Consider the following 19,246-nt stretch of genomic DNA (forward strand, 5'->3'; position numbering starts at 1 on the left):
TTTGCTTACAATCTCATGGGGAAAGACAATAAGCCATTTTCCTGGAGACAAGGAAGAGCTCTTAGAGAAGGGGTGATTTGTAAGGTTTTTGTTTCTGGCCAATTCTCAATTAGATTATCGCTAATACAATATAAGGTGTACTTTACACCTAGAACTTTGTTTTAATAGAATTTAAATTTCCAGGGAAACTACTTTTAAAAACCCACAATAGTTGGTAATGGGAAAGCTGAGAAATTCAAGGACTGAAATGGGAAAGGGAAAAAGCTATGTCTTCCAATGCTGTGTTTGAAAACTGGTGGGGGGACAAAAGGGTTAAATAACTAATTGTGCCATGTACTGTGCAAAGTACTTTGCAAATATGATCTCTTTTGATCCTTTCATTAACTCTGAGATATAGGTACTATTATTTCCCTATTTTACAGTTGAGAAACTGAGGTAAACAAGTTTAAGTGGCTTATATAGGGTCACTCAGCTGGGTTTAAAGTTGGCTTTTCTTGGGTCTTTCTGACTCCAGGATGAGTGCTCTATACATTATGCTGCCTCCATGGTTTGGGGGGGAGGAGAAGTTATCAAGAACTGTGATTTCATTTATGTAGGGAACCCTGCCAAAGCAGAGTGTCATAACTCATTGTAGGTGATTGTTTGACTTATTCAATACTTTAAAACTATTTTAAATGGCCATTCTGTACAAGGCACTGCTATCCTTGCCCAGATAATATACCTGAGGCAATACTTTGAGGTTTGCAAAACTGTCAACAATACCGTACCTCCTTTGATCCTCAAACAACCTTATGACATAGATACAATCTCCCATGTCCCCATTTTACAGGTGAGGAAATTGAACTTTTGAGAAGTTAAGTGATTTCTCTGCAGTTGTGCAACTAGCTAAGTGCCCACAGTGGAATTTAAACTCAGGTCTCTTGAATCTCTCCAAGTCCCGAACTCTTTCAATCACACCACAGTGGCTCTCTACAAGGAAGGAATTAACACATAACTCCCAGGCAATCCTTCAAAGATACCCAGGTAACCCCTTGAATATCTCACTGGCTACTTACATCTTGTGTTAATTGGTAATGTCTCTGTCACCATGTGTTTTGGGTTACCCTGGTCTCAATATTCCTAAAACCTCTTTAAAATGGGTGCATACCCATAAGTTTCTAATTAAGAAACTTGTAAAGGGAAAAATTCAGAGGGGGGATGGATTCTTAATAAAACACATTAATTTTTTAAAATTACTTTTTAAGAAAAATATTATTTTCTGAGATTTTTTTATTATCATTATGGAACTGACAGGTTCTGAGTACAAAATAAATAGCCCATAAGAACTAAACCCCAAACTCAATTACAGGGTTATTCCTGAATCCCCACGATGGCTGATATCTCAAGGAAGATTTGCAGAGGCAGAAGATATCATCCAAAAGGCTGCAAAAATGAATAATGTGACTGCACCAGTCATAATATTTGATCCTTTGGAGGTAAGCATTTATGAGCATTTTTTCTTCTTCGTGATGCTATGTACTCTTGACTCCATAACATATCTTTAGTCTCCTCAGAACTAAACTTGTATTGAGCATTCACTAAATGAAAGGCCCTAAACCCCATATTCTGAGTGCAGATCTTTCCCATAAATACAAATAATTATATATGTATATATATGTATATGTGTGTGTTTATACATGTAATTTCCTTCAATTTCATGTTAAAACAATTTTTAACATTTAAAAAAAGTTTTGAGTTCCAAATTCTATCCCTTCATCCCTTCCTCTTCCCCTCCTCCCTCCCTGAGATCAAATATAGGTTATACATTTGGCACATAAAATCTAATGGGAGAAATAGAGCAAACCAACAGATAACCAGCAACAAGGGATTTTCATGTCATCAAAAATCAATGCTCCTCAGAGGAGTGGAAAAGAGATTTTGATGTGCCTGAATGACTCTATCCATGGAACAACTAAATTATCATTCACTCATTCAGCAAACATTAAGCAGTTACCTTCTTGAAGGTTCCTATGTACAGATACAGAGACAAAGAAAAAATAATTCCTGCCCTCAGGGAGCTTTCATTTTAAAAGAACACTGATGAAGGTAATGCAAAATTTGAGGAGATTTGTGGGTTTATGCTGAGTTCAGCATAAATTTGTGAAGGGTTCCTAAAAATTGGTGAATGGTGATGGTGAGATTTGGTGATGCAAATGGTGAGATTTGGTCTGCATTTTAAAGCATGAAGGACATTAGTTTTGTTGCAGTGGAGAAGACTATGTTGCCGTATAATAGGAAGTACTAGAATCTTGTGATGTTTCTAGAATCATGTAAGGAGGTAGACAGCATGGTAGCTGAAATCCTGGATTTGGAGACAGGAAGATCTGATTTCAAATCCTATCTCAGATACTTAACTGTATGACATTGGAGAAGTCACTTAATTTCTCTTAACTTTATTACAAAATGAAAATAATAGTAGCACCTACTTCACAGATTATTGTGAGGATTAAATGATAAATTCTAAGGCTTTTGGCAAATTTTATAGTGCTGTGTAAATGTTGGTATTATTATCTTAGATTTACGACTGGAACGTTATTGAGTCCAACCTCATCTTACAGATCAGAAAACTCAGTCATAAAGAAGTCTGATTTGCCTTCCTCAGGGTCACACAGCTAGTAAAATGAGATCTGAATCCAGTCTTTCTGATTCCAAGTTGAGTGACCGCTCCCCTATGGCCTGCTCCCTCTCAAATATCAAAAAGAGAACTACATCCAGGATATCTTAGCCTACAGGATGTAGTTCTAAAATCGTAGTCATTTGGATTTTTAAAATGGAAAGGTATATTAGAAGTCATCTAATCATGTACACTAATTTTAGAGTTAAGACAACAAGCACTGATTAAGTGCCAATTATATGTCATGTACTATGGAGGTCCATAGAGGATAAAATATTTGCCTAATGTCAAACAAGTAGCAAATGGCAGGACAGGGATCTTGTCAGCATCCATTAGAAGTTCAGAGGCTAAGAAGATGTATATATGTATGCAGGGATTTATACTCACAGATGATGGGAAGCTTCAGAAAGCTCAGTCTTCCCAGGGCAGGTCCATTATATAAACCATCCTTGAAATAATCATTCCACTTAACTAACCTATCTCAATTGGCAATGTTATTCAGTGTTCCCATTCTGAGTTCAACCCAATTTTAAAAATATTTATTGAGAAAATAGTAAGTTCCTATGTTCCTGCTTTTGAAGAGTTCATAGTCCCCTAGAGGAACATGAAACAATTATGGAATCATATAGGACCAATTCAGAATGATCAAATGCCAAATGGAGTTAAAGACCAATAATACATTTGTGGCAGAGAGGAGATGGGACTATCCTATTCCATGAGGATGCCAGATTAAGCAGGTGTCACTGTTTGTTTAAGAATTTTCTCATGTTTTCCTTTATCTGATCTAAAAATTATCTTCATTCTTTTAGTTCCAGGAGTTAACTCCCCTAGAACAGCAAAAGACATTCATCCTGGATCTATTCAGAACTCGTCACATTGCCATAATCACCATCATGTCTTTGATGCTGTGGTAAGTTAGACCATTACCTAAAAATGCATGTCCAGTACAAAGAAGCTTGTGGGATTGTTTGGGGTTAGTTTGGTCAGAGGAAGCAATAGGTACGAGGACTGGAATCCTTATCAATGACAAATAAGAAATCTGATATTCCAAGTAATTTGGAATTTATTCTAAATTCACTTTCTGGGATTTGACAATGATGAATATTCAGGAACTTTATATGATTTCTTGATTTTAAGTGACAAAACAGGCTGCTAGAACTGTGTCCTAAACCATTATTAGCAATTAGACCTTTAGCTTAGGGTGCCAACAAGATGGTAGTTCAAGGAAGCAAGTGAAGAGGGGAAGAAGATTTCATTCTGAGTAGCACAACTGCTCCTAGGCTCACAACCCAGGGTCCTGAGGCCTACCTTCCTCCTTCACCCTGATGAAATGGCATCAACCCCTCTTCTAGAATGGCTGTTGCACTAATCCTTCTCCCAAAACCTGGCAACTTAATTACCCTCAGGTACTTTAACTCCTAGTTGCAGCTCCTTGTGCCTCATCCCAAATGAGTCTTCTTAACTTTTTGGGGTTAAGAACAAGACAATTGACTTGATTGGTATCTGAGTCAGGGCTTTTAGTTTTAAAGACAATTCCAGATCTATACCAGAAGTTCTATTGACTTCTAGTTGTATCAAAACGACAACAACAACAACAACAACAACAACAACAAGCTAAGACTCCCCAGTGCCATAACAAAATATGCTGAATGATGTCATATTAGGGCATTTTTTTAAAAATACTTGCTATACATTGGATTACTTGCTATCTAGAGGAGGGAGTGGAAGAGAAGGAGGGGAAAATTTAGTACACAAGGTTTTGCAGGGGTCAATGTTGAAAAAATTATCCATGCATATGTTTTGAAAATAAAAATCTTTAATAAAAAATAAAAATAAAATTTTAAAAAGTGAATTGGATTTAAATGAAGCAGGGCTGTGCAAAGTCACCAGCTTCACCCATTCCTGCAGAGTCACTTGGGTCCAATGGCAAGATAAAGATAAGGATGAAATTTAAAAAAAACTATGTATATATATATATATATATATATACATATATATACACTTGCTATAGTTAAACTTAAAAATTATCTTAGATCTAAGACTAGGATCTGAAGGTGACAATTGCCCCCTCTGAGAAATAGGATAAAGGAGAAAAGCAAATAAAAGCTATCAGGACAACAATAGGTGACTGTTGGAACAAAAAGATTCCAGTTGTATATACTGCATTTTGAGTGCCCATCATTCTCAGATATTCTTTCCAAAATTTAATCATCTCTATTATATGTAACTTATAGGTTTATGAAAGTCTTTCACATCATTTCCTGATATGACTATAATATAGAAGATGCTGCTGCTCCTACTACTCCTATGCCTAATGTTGTTGTTACTATTCAGTTGTTTCAGTCATGACCAACTCTTTGTGACCCCATTTGGGGTTTTCCTGACAAAAATACTGTAAGAGTTTGCCATTTCCTTCTCCAATTCATTTTACATATAGGGAAACTTGAGACCAACAGGGTTAAGAATCACACAGGTAATAAATATCTAAGTCAGACTTAAAATCAGAATGATGAGTCTTCCTCACCCCAGACCTGGCACTTTATCCACTGTAGCTGCCCCACTGCTGCTGCTATTTATTTTTATTTAGAAATAAATATGGCATTTACATACATATTTAGAAAACTCTGAGTGACATGTATGCTAAGAGGGACTATCTTTATTAAATGGCTAAATAGCTTTCTAAATTTAGGCGAAGTATCATATGCATATGCTTGAGGATACAAGCATATTTTTCATTTTTTTTGAAAACGTTCTCTGAAATATCAGCTGGAAACCATCATTGCCTTTGAAGCATTATGACCTAAAGGACAAAATCTGTCTATTGGTCCATATATTCCCTTACATTTTCATTTCATAAGACACTTTTTTGAACACTGAAAGCGCACAGACCTTGAATCCCCCACTAGTTGGGCCTCTGCCAAAGTACTAAAAGGAGGGGCAGCCTCTAGACGGAGGGCTTTACAGTAGATACTTGCCAATTTTACAATATATCCACTTTTAGCTGCATTACAATATTTAGGCCTATGAACAAACTTCTTCAATTATGGAATTGCCTGACTTCTTATAAAATAGTGTTATAGGAGACTTTTGAGTGGGAAAATTGCAAAATTAAGAAAGAACCAAAAGATCAACCTACAGCTCTTCTTACCTCCTCTGTGACATTGTGCACATCACTTAAGTTCTCTGGGCTTCAGCTTCTTCATCTGTAAAGTGAGGGAATTGGGCTAAATGGTTTGTAAAGGCCCTTGTCATTCTAACCCTATGATTCTATGATCATTTCTTCAGGTAGTCCAAAGTCCAGAATGGAGAGAGCAAAATGATTAGTGCTGTCCATAAGTGACTCTTCATTGTACAGCATGTCCCAAAAGTCTTAGTGCAGTTTTAAGTTTTAATAGTTTTAAGCTAATTCATGACAAAATCACATGACCTCTAAGATGCCCCAAGGTATAATACAGGTCTTCAGAAGACTTGAATCTTCTGCTAAATTATTTTGTTATAGCTAATAGGATTTTAAAGATATATGAAAAGTTTTTTTTTTCTAGAGAAATCACACTTATTTTTCATCCTAGTTCTCTTCCAAATCAGTGTCTACTTTTATTTTAAACCAATACAGTTTTTAGTTCAGACTTCAGGGTTGGGCAAGTATCTTAAATATTGTCCATAGGAAAAGGAAGGAAGGAAAAGAAAAGGAGAGAGAGAGAGAGAGAGAGAGAGAGAGAGAGAGAGAGAGAGAGAGAGAGAGAGAGAGAGAGAGAGAGAGAGAGAAAGAGAAGAAGGGAGGGAGGGAAGGAGGAAGGAAGGAAGAGAGGAAGGGAGGGAAGAAAGGAAAGAGGGAGGGAGAGAGGGAGGGAAAGAGGGAGGGAGGAAGGGTGTATACCAAAGTACACAGATGAGAGTAGAAAGAAGTTCAGAAGCAAGTATGACAAGCATGCCAGTGTCATATTAAATTTAATATATGCTTTTAAAAAACTAAGTTGTGTGCATAATCCACATACAAATTCTCAGTTTTAGATATAATCCTCTTTTTCTTTTCTTCACTATTTATGGAAATGTTCATGTTAGTCACATTAATAATAAAAAAAACATTTTAAAAATAAGTATAATAAAATATCATTTTCAAAAATTGTCTGTAAGTTTACAGTCTGGGGATAATCCCTGTGGTGATGTGGAAGGTGCTTACTATATATATGCCAGGCACTGTGCAAACACTTTAGAAATATCATTTTATTTAATCTTTACAACAAATCTGTGAGATAGGTGATATTACTATCCCTATTTTTTTGTTGAGGAAATTGAAGCAAATAGGTGAAGTTACTTGCTCAGGATTACATGGCTATTGGGTATCTAAGGCTGCAATTGAACTTAGGTCTTCCTGACAGACCAATGCTAGAATAAATTAACAATAAACCTCAAAGATAATAGAGATGATATGTGGATTTGTGGATACTGGGATTAAATAAATACAGAATCCTAGATACAAAGTTTTCACTATTTTTAATCATGCTACACTTTCAGAAAAACATATTGGAGTCCTTCCCTGCAGAATTGTACTAAACTCTTTAAAAAAGTATTATAAACTTCACAATCATTAGCAAGGACAAACAATAAAGGAGCAAAGTCTTAAATAAGAAAAAAAAAACCTTTAGCATTTAATAAAGTGTTGCCAACTGAATTAACAAGTAACTCATAAACAAAAATGGGTTTGACCTGTGCCCTCTATTCCAGTAGTTCTTGGTTTGCTACCTTTGATTTTGTTTCCTTTCTTTAAATAGAACCACGGGTCATATGCTCATAACTCTGATACTTCAGATTTAGATTAACATCACTTATTATAGGTCTTCTTCTATTTCCTCATATCGATTGCTTTTTAAAGCACCACAAAATTCTAGGAGATTCGTGTTACTATAATTATTTCAGTTATTGCTCCTCAGCCATATGAGCTAGAGGTTTTTACTATATACATAAATAAACTATGGATATTTTTGTACAGAGAGATCATTTATTCCTTTGCACAATGTTTATAGAATGAAGTCCTAAAAATGTAATTTCTGGGTCAAAAGGCATGATTGGCTTTGTGACTCTTACTTACTCTTAAGTCACAAATTGCCCTAAAATATTTGTACTTGTTGATGATTTAACTAACAGTAATAGAGTATTTGTTTCCTAAGAGCCTGGCAACATTTTTTCTGACTATTTTTCCATTTATAGCCTCTATGGAGTAGTATCTTAACGTTGAAGTTCATTTCTTTGATTATTGAGGAATCTATTTTTGTATGATGATTAACCATCTTAATTTCCTAGATTGGATTATACCTGCAGGAAGATCTCCAGGAGACCAATAATATATTTGAGTCACTTGTTCGGTTTAACTATCTAAATATAGCCTGCACGAATTTTCATTAACAGATTTTTTTAAATTTAATTTTAGTTTATTTTTAAAATTTAAATTTAAAAACCTAAATTTCATCAAATTTGAGTGGTAAATGTGTCTAATTCACTTCCTAAGGACATGTGCTTTCTAACCTAGCATAACCTTGCTTACATCCATTTCTGTAATGACCAAAAGTTCCAATAGTTCCCTCATATACTCCTTAGAATTTGGAGGTCCTCCGTTTTCTCATCATGTGCTTTCTAGCAACATATATACAGCAGAACTTTCAAAGTGTAGTTATTTCCCCCACACAGAACAGATCCTAATTGAAAGTAAACTGTAACTTGAGCAGCTGGGAAGAGGAAAAGATAGAGGATTAGGCCAATTGTCAGGAAGAGTTAAGTTCAAATCCAGCCTTCCACATGTACTAGCTACATGTGTAGCTAGTATAGTAGGGTAGTGACCTTCAGCAAGGCCCCAGACCTCTCTCTTCCTCAGTTTCCTCCTTGTAAAATAAGTATAATAATAGCACCTTTCAACCAGAGTTGCTGTGAGATTGAAATGAAATGATTTGCAAAGCACTTGGTACACAGAAATAAGTGCTATATAAATGCTTATTTTTATTATCATTATATAACTACCACACAATGTGCAGCCCATATCTTCTGGAAATAAGAAGCAGTATGGGTCTTTCATTCTTCTTGCCTTACAATGAGTGTCATTTTTGTGGCTGAACCTAACTGTAAGTAGGTCTTCCTCTTCTGCTACCCATCTTTTGGCCTAAGAATGAATTCTAAGCTATTTCTTTAAACAAACAAACAAACAAACAAAAAACCCTGCAAGGCTGAAAAACTCATCCTTGAATAATAGTGATAAAGGATTGAAGTTCTATAGGAGAAAAATTGATATTTCTAACCCAATTAGTCCCAGAATCAATAGGTTGTTGAAGTATTAGCCATAAAGTATCTCTGGGACCAATCCTTGACCAAAGTGAGACTGGCAAGATTAAATTCTCTTCTTTCTTTTCTTCTTCTCTGTCTTTTAGGATGCTTGTGTCAATAGGTTACTTTGGTCTCTCTCTCAACACTCCTAATTTGCATGGAGACGTTTATCTGAATTGTTTTCTATCTGCTGCCATTGAAGTTCCTGCCTATGTGATAGCCTGGCTGCTGCTCCGAAGCCTACCCCGACGATATATCATTGCTGGGACACTTTTCCTAGGTGGAGGGGTTCTCCTTTTCATTCAACTGGTACCTACTGGTGAGTTTAGTTGATATCATATACTAACTTTACAGAAAGAAAGAAAAAAAAAACACCTTTTTTTCAGGCCATCAAAATGTCATATATGTTATATGTTCTCACAATTTATTGTCTGAACTTCCTAGTAAAACAAATTATATTAATATTGTTTGACACCCGAGAACCATAAAGTTAGTCCTGGTTTTAGACATGTGAGTGATGATTTAATTCAATTCAATGAAACATTTATTAAGGACTTACAATATGCAAATCACCATGACGGGCACTGAAAACAGACAAAATGGAAATGATCCCTTTCCTCAGGATCTTTTACTTTGTTGGAAAGATATACTTGCTCAGTCAATATAGGAAGCAGTGAAGGCAAAGGGAGCCAGGCAAAGAGCTTAATGACTATTTGATGAGGTAATGAATGTTTTCATTTGGAGAAGGGGAAAGGACTACCTAGAAGAGTTGATAGGGGAATCTATCTTCCTAGGGGAAGATAAGATCTAGGTCAAAATGAATAGGGAGTTTATTGCAGGCACAAAGTGCCTCCCAGGCTTATTTCAGGAAGAGCTAATGGGCCAGTTTGAGCAGAACATTAAGTACATGAAGAGGGATAATGTGAAATAAAGTCAGAAAGGTAGATTCGAGATAAATGACAGACTGAGAGGTTTTCATTTGGCTCCTTCCAATTGCAAGGATAAAAAGATCTCTCGGGTTGTGTATTGTATTTCAAAGTTCCTATTCAGCTTTTATCTTTTTGTTAGAAATTCTTGAAAATCCTCTGTTCTGTGAAAGATCCATTTCTCCTCCTTTCCATCCCCATAGACTGATACTTAGTTCTTTATTGTTTGTTGTAAATCTTTATCTTTTGCCTTTTGGAATATTATATTCTAAGACCTCCTCTCATCTTTAGTAGAAGCTGTCAGGTTTTGGGTAATCCCAACTGTAGTTCCCTTAGTAACTTAGTAAACTGTTTCTTAATGCTTACTGTATATATGTATTTTTTTATTTTGATGAGGAAGATTAGGATTTGAGCTATGACATTTCTACTAGTTTTTTTTTGAGGGTTCCTTTCAGGAGGTGATAAAGGTAAATTCTTTCTATTTTTATTTTGCCTTCTAGTTCTAATAGATCTAGATAGTTTTCATTTGTGATTTCTTGAAATATAATGTTCAAGGCTTTTGTGATAAGTGTGGGGAATCATGCTTTTCAGGGAATTGGATGATTCTCAAATTATTTTCACTATTTTTAGGTCTATTGTTTATAACAGATATCTTACATTTCATTCATTTTTTTAATCTTCTGATTTTGTTCTGATATTTCTTGCTGTCTTATGGAATCATTGATTTCTAGTCAGCATAATCTAGTTGTCAGTCATTACTTAGACAAAGTTTCCAAACTAATTTTTCTCCTTCCAATTCTTTTCTCCAAAATATATACATACATGCATATATATATATATATATATGGGTATATACACATACACATACATATATATATACCTACATATATATGTATCATTTGTTTCTTCTAAATATCCACATAGTCCTAATGGGAAATCCATTTTTTTCTTTGGATTTCTGCAGATATTCCTCTTATTTACTTCTTGTTGGGGGAAATTCACAAATCTATAATTATAAATATTACTAATATATAATTTAAAATTTTTAATTGTAGTCAGTCTTACCTCTCCAGCTTTTAATTCCTAAAATGGGGCTTTGTACTAGGGCCAGGTTATGACTCCTGGTGTGTATTTGTATATGGTAAGTGGTCCTGTTTGATTTTGCTGTCATTTGAGTTCTTATGTTGACCTCTACATCCCACAGTTAGGCCTCCCTGGATTTTTGAAGTTCAAAATACTGGGTCTTCTTTAATGTGTCAAGATAGATGCTAGGGACATTGGAGCCCAAAGGTCTGGGATGTCCTAATCTGAATGTTTCCATGCCACTGGTCAGGCCTTCCAAGGTCCTTACCCTCAGGCTTTCTTGGGGGAGTCCTCTACTCTTTTTGCCTCTGCACAAAGAGCCTTGCTAATCTCATGTTTCTGTACTGGGATGATATTGGCTTATTGCCTGTTTTGCACTCATACTGACTTTGTTGGCCTCCCTTTTCCTGTTGCCAGTGGGCTTCCATTTTTTTGGCCATTCCCTAAGGAACTCTCTGTTTTTGTCCATCTATCTTTCTCTCCATCTGTCTGTCAGTCTGTCTCTGTTTCTGCCTCTGTCTCTCTGTGTATCTGTCTGTCTGACTCTTTTTCTCTCTGTGTACATCTGTTTCTTTCTCTGTATTTTTCCATCTTTGTCTCTCTCCCTCTCTCTCTCTCTCTCTCTCTCTCTCTCTCTCTCTCTCTCTGCTATAGTTTCTCATTTGATTTCTTAATGATTGTTCAGTTTAGTGCAAATTTTAGATTCTTACTGGAGTAGGTATGTTGGAGCTGGTCTATGTCTCCATCCAAATAGCCATCTTTATAACCATATCCTCTTGCTGGCTGAGGTAGAGAGAATACCAGGGTCATAAGAGATAAAGATATGAAACTGGGATGCTAGATCATTCAAAAAGACTTCAATATGAATACTGAAATGATTAGGGATAAAGGTAGATCACTGGAGCTAGAGAATAAAACCATTGAGAAAGGAAGGAAGCTTATCTGGAGTTAAAGAGATAACAGCAATATCTGCACAATGTGATATAGACAGCTGGAGGAAATTTATAATATGAAGAGATGGCTGAGGATGGTGGCAGAAAGAAGGCCTCAAAGTGGCAATGGAGAACAAGAAGTATGATGAATCATCCTCTTGATATTGTTGAGTAGGAGAGAAATATGAACCAGTACTGCAGAGAGCAGCAAGAGACATAGTTTCTTAAGGAGAAAACTAGATTTCTATGAGCATCACAATTGAATCACAATTTATTGAGTACCCATCATATGTGAGTCACTGTGCCAGACATTAAAGATTCAAAGACAAAAATAAAAAGTCACTCTATTCAATGAGTTTGCCATCAGATTCATGAGCTTCGGCCCAGAGCCCTTTATGGTTAGCACTATACAGAATTTATCAATACCAATTGGATCCCTTTTTGGTCATGTTTGAGAGCCCTTCCACCCACATAGTATTAGTACTTGTTGGCTAAAATGCTAGTGCTCTTTTTAGATATACTTGGGATCCAGACGCTCCCATCTCTACAGGATTAGTGAGTCTCCACAACTCGGGTGCCTCAGCTTCCCAAGGGCTCTCACAGTCCAGATACTCTCCCAAAAAGTATGTGAAGGAAAGACATCCATGATTAAGGAGAAATTTGTTAATGATAAAGTGGGAACATCAAATGATCCAGTAGAAGAAAAGAACAAAGGAGAAAATAAGAATTTAGAGGAAGAGGTCTGGGATAATAATGAGAATATAAGGAGAAAGAACAGGGAAAGGGGGACTTGCAGACTGAAGATTGCAATTCTGAATCCCATGGAGTAGAGAAACAGAAGATAGATATTGCTAGCCATAGGGCAATACCAAGTATGAAATACCAAGTATGAAAAAAGCTAAGTAAGTCTAAATAAGCATCAGTAGTTTTAATCTCATGAACTGGGACATGGTTTTATCAAGAAGTAATAAAAGAAATAGGTAATGCATGGGAGAGTGCATTGGACTTGAAGGGAGAAAGATCTGAATTCAAATCTTGAGTCAGATACTTGTTAGCTGGGCAAGTTATTTAATCTATGTTGGTTTCCTCATGTATAAAATCGGGATAATAATAATAACATCTCCCAGGATTGTTTTGGGAACAAAATGATATAACCTTATATAAAGCACTTTGTAAAACTTAAAGCATTAGATAAATGCTAGTAATTATAACAATGGTATAACCTTAATTGTGAGAGATAATAGAGCATACAGTTCCTGGCCTAGGTTCAGTGATTTTCTGGGTAAGTGAGACCTTCACAGAGCTAAATAACAAATAAAACAAATTTCATTGGTAAGCGTATTTATCCGTTCAGTTTTTATTTCATGTCATACAGTTGACCACAGCATTAAAATATTAAGACTTTAAAGAGTGATGTGATAAATACGGTCTATACTTCCATTTTTAAAACCAGCAGAGAAAGGAAAGGCCCTTCTCTTTGGGAGTTGTTATTTGTTTAACTACATTAACTCACTAGTGACTTAGCCAGGAACTATTTGTGACAAATATACAGAAGCCGTACAAAGGTCAACTAAATCATAAGGGATCTAGGATTAGAGTAGTACAAAGTACAAAGCAATCTTCCTTTGCCATATCTGATAGTGATGCCAGTGATAGGTAACATCAGAAGAAGACTCCTCTGTATAAAGGGTGACCCAAAAGTTTCTTGAGAAACTTGTTGTTTTTCAGTATGATGGAAAATAGCAACCAGCTTTCCAGGCAAAAGGTTTATTTAATTAATAGAAAATATACAAAACAGCATCAAAACAGAAAGGAAAGAAAATTGGGGTTAGACAATTACTTCTAAAACTCATAGTCTTATTGTATTCATTTTCTAGAATACTATTTCCTGTCCACTTCCTTAGTGATGCTAGGAAAGTTTGGAATCACCTCTGCATTCTCAATGCTCTACGTCTTCACAGCTGAACTCTACCCAACCCTTGTCAGAAACATGGCTGTGGGTGCTACTTCCATGTCCTCCAGAGTGGGAAGTATCATTGCTCCTTACTTCGTTTATCTTGGTGAGCTTTTTACTCATTCTTTCTAAATCAAGAAAAATTCAGATATGTACATTAAAACTTCAAAATGCTTAATCTCCAAAGATTTTTTCTATTTTGATAACTTTAAAAAATGTTTTTATTGATGACTTCTGTTTTTGTAGTAATAATTTCTGGAGACACCCACCTTTCCCTTCTAGTCTGAAACATCTCATATCAAAGGAAAACAATTAAAGCAAAAACATGTATATACAACATTCTACCCTCATTACTCCCCTACCTCACTGTCATGAGGGAGGAGGTGTGTTTTATTATGTATTTTCAATCAATGCCTTCATTTTTATATTATAGTTATTACTAGAGACCATTCCCCATTAAGCCTTCCCGGTAACAAATTAGTTACCTAAAACAAACTGACACCATGACTTCATGTGAAACTGTATGCAAGACTCTTCCATAGTCCTATATGTATCCAACAAAAGAAAAAAATACATTTCCATGAGGTTTTTTGACTTTTCATGTATCTCAGGTTCCCTATTTAAATTTTATTTCCTTTACTTTAAGGTTGATTTTTTCTGAACAATATTAGATATTGGATTCTCAAAGTCTTACTCCATTTACAATGTCTATTAATTTTAGCAATACTGTCAATCACTTTCCTTTACTCTTAAGTTTTCCTAGGAAGCAGCCAAGTGGCACAGTAAATAGAGTACTAGGTCTCATCTTCCTGAGTTCAAATCTTGTCTCAGACATTTACTAGTTATATATGATCTTGGACAAATCACTTGACCCTCAGTTTGTCTCAATTCCTAATCTATTAAAAAATGGGCTGAAGAAGGAAATGTCAAACCATTCTAATATATTTGTCAACCTCAAATGGGATCATGAAGAGTTAGGCAGGACTAAAATGACTGAACAAAAAAAAATTCACCCACCTTGTTTCAATAAATGGGGTGTGGGGGCTGAATTAGCTCAATTCCTCCACTAAAAGAACAATCTGTTTCACATGGATGACTGAGTGCTAACTTACATGGAAGCTCCCAAGGGAATGCAAAATTAAGCAAGTAAATGATTGTGGAAGTCCAGAGGTTCCACTGAGGCTGCCAACAAGAAACTGACATTTCATATGTTTTTTCTGGCCTTTGAAGAATTTCAAATCTAAAACCCTAGCTTCAAATTCTGCTAAGAAGCAAAGAAATCTTCACATGTAGCATCCATGGAGTCCTTATTACAAGCAATCTCCTCTGACCAAGCTGAATTAGGAGTTATAGAAAAGTTCCTGCATGGGTAGGGTAGGCCTTTAAGATTCTTTCCAACATTAAATATCTGATTCTATGATTCTCATTTTCTTCTAGGTGCTTATGACAAAATCCTGCCCTATGTTCTTATGGGCAGCCTAACAGTGCTTATTGGCATTGTTACCCTGCTTTTCCCAGAAAGCCTTGGAATGGCACTACCAGAAACCTTTGAACAGATGCAGAAGGTAAAAGGGTAGGTAAATTTGATCCAGTCTCTGCTAAAGTCAAAGTGAAGCTGATATTATCATTCAAAAGTGTTTAAAGAAAAAATCATTAAGTAATAACTTATTGCCACTAAGCAAACCCTTTTTTATGTTTTTCATTCTTCCTTTCTTAAAATGTCTGGCATGGTCAGGGGGTGAGAGAAGAGATTCCAGGTCTATGATTTCATTAATGTTGGATCACTGATGCAGAGGAGCAGCTCCCAATCCTTATAATTATGGTCCTACAGAGTTGTTTGGGACACTGAGAAGTTAAGCCATTTACATGATCCCCATAGTTAGTGGGTATCAGAAACAGAATTAGAACCCGAGTCTTCCTGACCCAGGGCTATCTCTCTATCTACTATAGCATACCATCTTAACTTTTATTCAGATGGTTCTTATTCATAAATGATAAAGAGGTTTGAAAAATAAAGGTTTGTTAACAAAATTGTGCATTAACAAAATCACGTGTTGGCAAAAATTATGTGTTAATAAATTTGTGTGTATTACACAAAACTGCATAATACATCATTGTAATTGAACACATATCTCAATACCTAAAGGGATCTCATTATCTGGACAATTTTTCTTTAAATGCCCATTTAGACCCATCAATCTCTTCTCATCCTGTGAAATTCCGCCCTATGTCCTTTCACCAATCCTTCATTGAGAATCTACCTAATTCACTGGAAATATTCCTTAAAATGTTTGTCTATTCTCAGACTGTCAGTGTAACCCTTGAGCTTCCATCTGTTTGTGGTCTCACATTTGTTGATAATAATAACAGAAAGAATTGAAATTTGATATCTTTATCATATGGGAACATTCTTGTATTTTTCTCCTGATAATGTTATCAAGGACTAAATGGAGGTGGAGGAAATTGTTTCATTGACTGGCTGTAGCATTCTCCATCATTTATCTCAATCAAATAGCACAATGCCTGGCCTATTATAAGTGCTTAGTAAATGTTTCTTGTTCAGTCATGTCCAACTCTTCATGACCCAGTGGACCATAACATGTCACTATCATCCTAGGGTTTTCTTGGCAAAGATACTAGAGCGGTTTGCCATTTAAGTCTCCTGTAAATTGAGACAAACAGATGTTAAATGACTTGTTCAGCATCATATAGCTAGTAAATGTCAGGCTGCATTTGAACTTGGGTTTTCCTGACGTCAGGCCCAGCATTCTATCTACTGAGCCATATGGGCTCAGTGTTTACTAAGGGCCCGCTCTGGTAAATTTTACAAATATTAGTCTCCTCTTTTTTATTTAATTGAGGCTCAGAGAGGTTGTGACTTTCCCGTAATTAAACAAAGTGTAAAAATCAGAATTCAAATGTGGATCCTTTCTGATTCCTTTCCATTATTCCATGCAGTGTTTTAGTACATGACATGTCCTGTTTCCTTTTTCATCCAATGTAAAAGTAGAATGCATTCTACATCTTTTTTGCAAGTCATGCTAGGTGGCCTAATCATATCCACAGGTGATCCATTGTTCACTGGGTCAGTCACAACTTTGATTTTTCTAATAGAAGACTCTCAGAATTGGAAAGCTACCAGTGATCTCTATTTATCTAATGACATTTTTCTCAATTTTCATTCTTCTTGAACTCTCTGTAGCTTTCAGCATTGTCAGTCAGTCGTCTCTTCTCTTTGATACTTCCTTCTTAATAGGTTTTTTGAGATATTACTCTCTGCTGATGGTCCTACCTATCAGACCACTCCTTCTTAATCTCCTTTGCTGGATCATGATCTAGATTAAGCCCACTAACCACAGGTGTCCCACAGGTCTCTGTCCTGCATACCCTTCTCTTTTCCTTCTGAAGTGCTTCACTTGATGATCTCATCAGTTCCCATGGATTTCACTATATACTGATGATTCTCGGTTCTACTTATTCAGTCCTAACTCAGTCTCTCCTTAATTTCCAGTCTCAAAATCCAAATTATCAGACACTGGACTGCTTTTTGCAGACAACTTAAACTCAACATGGTTAAAACTGAATTCATTGTCTTTCTCTAAAAACTCTTCTCTTTCCAAACTTTCCTATTACTATCAAAGGCACTACCCTTCTCCTAGTGACTCAGACTCACTAGGTGTCCTTTTTAATGCTTCATTGTCTCTCATCACCCAAACTTAATTTATTAATGAATACTGTTGACATCTTTGCAACATATTTGAATATACCCTCCCTCCCTCCACTTTTTTCCTCTGAAGAAGAAGAAAGAAGAAAAAAGGATGAAGAAGAAGAAAAAGAAAAAGAAGAAGAAGATACCTAAAGAGAATGAAATCACTGCTTCCTGAGGTGGTCCATTCCACTTTTGAATAACTATCATTATTATAGTTTTTCAGTATATAAAGCCTACAACTAAGCCTACAATTTCCTTCCAGTGCTTCTAACATATCCCTCACAGGTCAGATACAATTCACAGACTCATAAAAATTCACAATCTCCTTGTTTGTATTGATTTTTAACTTCTATTAAGCATTTTTTGATCTTCACAGTTTTTTTCCTAAACAATGGAATAGCTCTGATTTCTTTCTATCAATCATTATCCTCATTCCATCCACTGCAAAAGTCTTTTCTTTGGGAAACATCTTTTTCTCCAATATATTTGAAAAAGTCTATTTTATTTTTCTTAGCATTAATTTGATGACCTCAATTTTCTAGAAGCTTTTGAGCTCTTAATACTATTCCAATATTACCATGTCATGTTTTTGTTTTTGCCTTTTCTGTCCTGACTTCCATCTTCTATGAACATCTTTTTTAAAGATCCAACTGGATCATTGCATTCTTGTGCCATACCTTTGGCAAGTTTAGTTTCATCTCTTCCCGATATTAATAGTGGACAATACATCATTCCCTCACACACACACACACACACACACACACACACACACACACACCATTCCAGTCTTACACATTACTCCCAGGGACAATGGCTTCCTTGCTATTCCTAAATGTAACATTCCATATCTCACCTCCAGACATTTTTATTCATTGTCTCTATCCCCATCTATGCCTCTATCTCATGAAATGACTCATTGAAATAAATAAGCAAACATGGTCTTTTAGATTGAATAAATGCTATGAATCAAGCATGTATATTATTATTTTTCAAATGTATTAGTGCTATTATGATTGACATAATACAAATTTATTTAAAAGTACTGATGAGAGCAGCTAGATGGCACAATGGATAGAGCACTAGCCCTGGAATCAGGAAGACCTGAGTGCAAATCCAACCTTAGACACTTGGCACTTCCTAGCTATATGACCCTGGGCAAGTCACTTAATCCTAATTGCCTCTTAAGATAAAAATATAAGTATAGGTGAATTCATAATAAACCACTACAGAAGCAGAAAGGGACAGCATGGTACTAAAGACTATTTTTCAATCTTTCTATTTTTCCTGGTTTGTCTTTAGTGAATTCATCACATGTACTTATTTACTCAGAGACTCAATAGTATATATATTATCCCAATTATATGCACATTGTAATTCAGAGAAGGAAAAAGAAAAGGAGTGAAAATGTCTTTACCAACTGATAAATGTTAAATCAATATGCAATTCAGCTACACACAAAGGGACTTATCACCACCAGATTGGACACTAAGTGGTGAATTGGGGGATTGTGATGACAAAGGGGATCCTTGAATAGGTTGTGGGACTAGATGAAATAATCTCCGAAGTCTCTTCTGTCTCTAAAATTCTGTTTGTGTGGCTTGTGAAATATTTGGGACAAGAGGGAAATTACTAAATGGTTTTAATTTTTTTTAATTAGTTGTTTAACTAAACAACTAA

The 19,246-nt window shown here is 35.7% G+C and overlaps 1 protein-coding gene across 2 annotated transcripts in view; it reads left to right on the forward strand.

Moving 5' to 3' along the window:
* Positions 1-19,246, forward strand: part of SLC22A4 (solute carrier family 22 member 4) — an 83,467-nt gene that overhangs the window by 61,377 nt on the left and 2,844 nt on the right. The window contains exons 5-9 of one of the 2 annotated variants that reach the window (XM_012549800.3): positions 1,349-1,475; positions 3,463-3,563; positions 9,070-9,284; positions 13,784-13,966; positions 15,298-15,433. In XM_012549800.3, the coding sequence (XP_012405254.2) occupies positions 1,349-1,475; positions 3,463-3,563; positions 9,070-9,284; positions 13,784-13,966; positions 15,298-15,433 (762 nt within the window). The remainder of the gene's footprint in view (positions 1-1,348; positions 1,476-3,462; positions 3,564-9,069; positions 9,285-13,783; positions 13,967-15,297; positions 15,434-19,246) is intronic. The other variant, XM_023503829.2, reaches the window with a different exon arrangement.

The sequence above is a fragment of the Sarcophilus harrisii genome, chromosome 2, assembly GCF_902635505.1.
Source record: "Sarcophilus harrisii chromosome 2, mSarHar1.11, whole genome shotgun sequence".
NCBI classification, from domain to species: domain Eukaryota; kingdom Metazoa; phylum Chordata; class Mammalia; order Dasyuromorphia; family Dasyuridae; genus Sarcophilus; species Sarcophilus harrisii.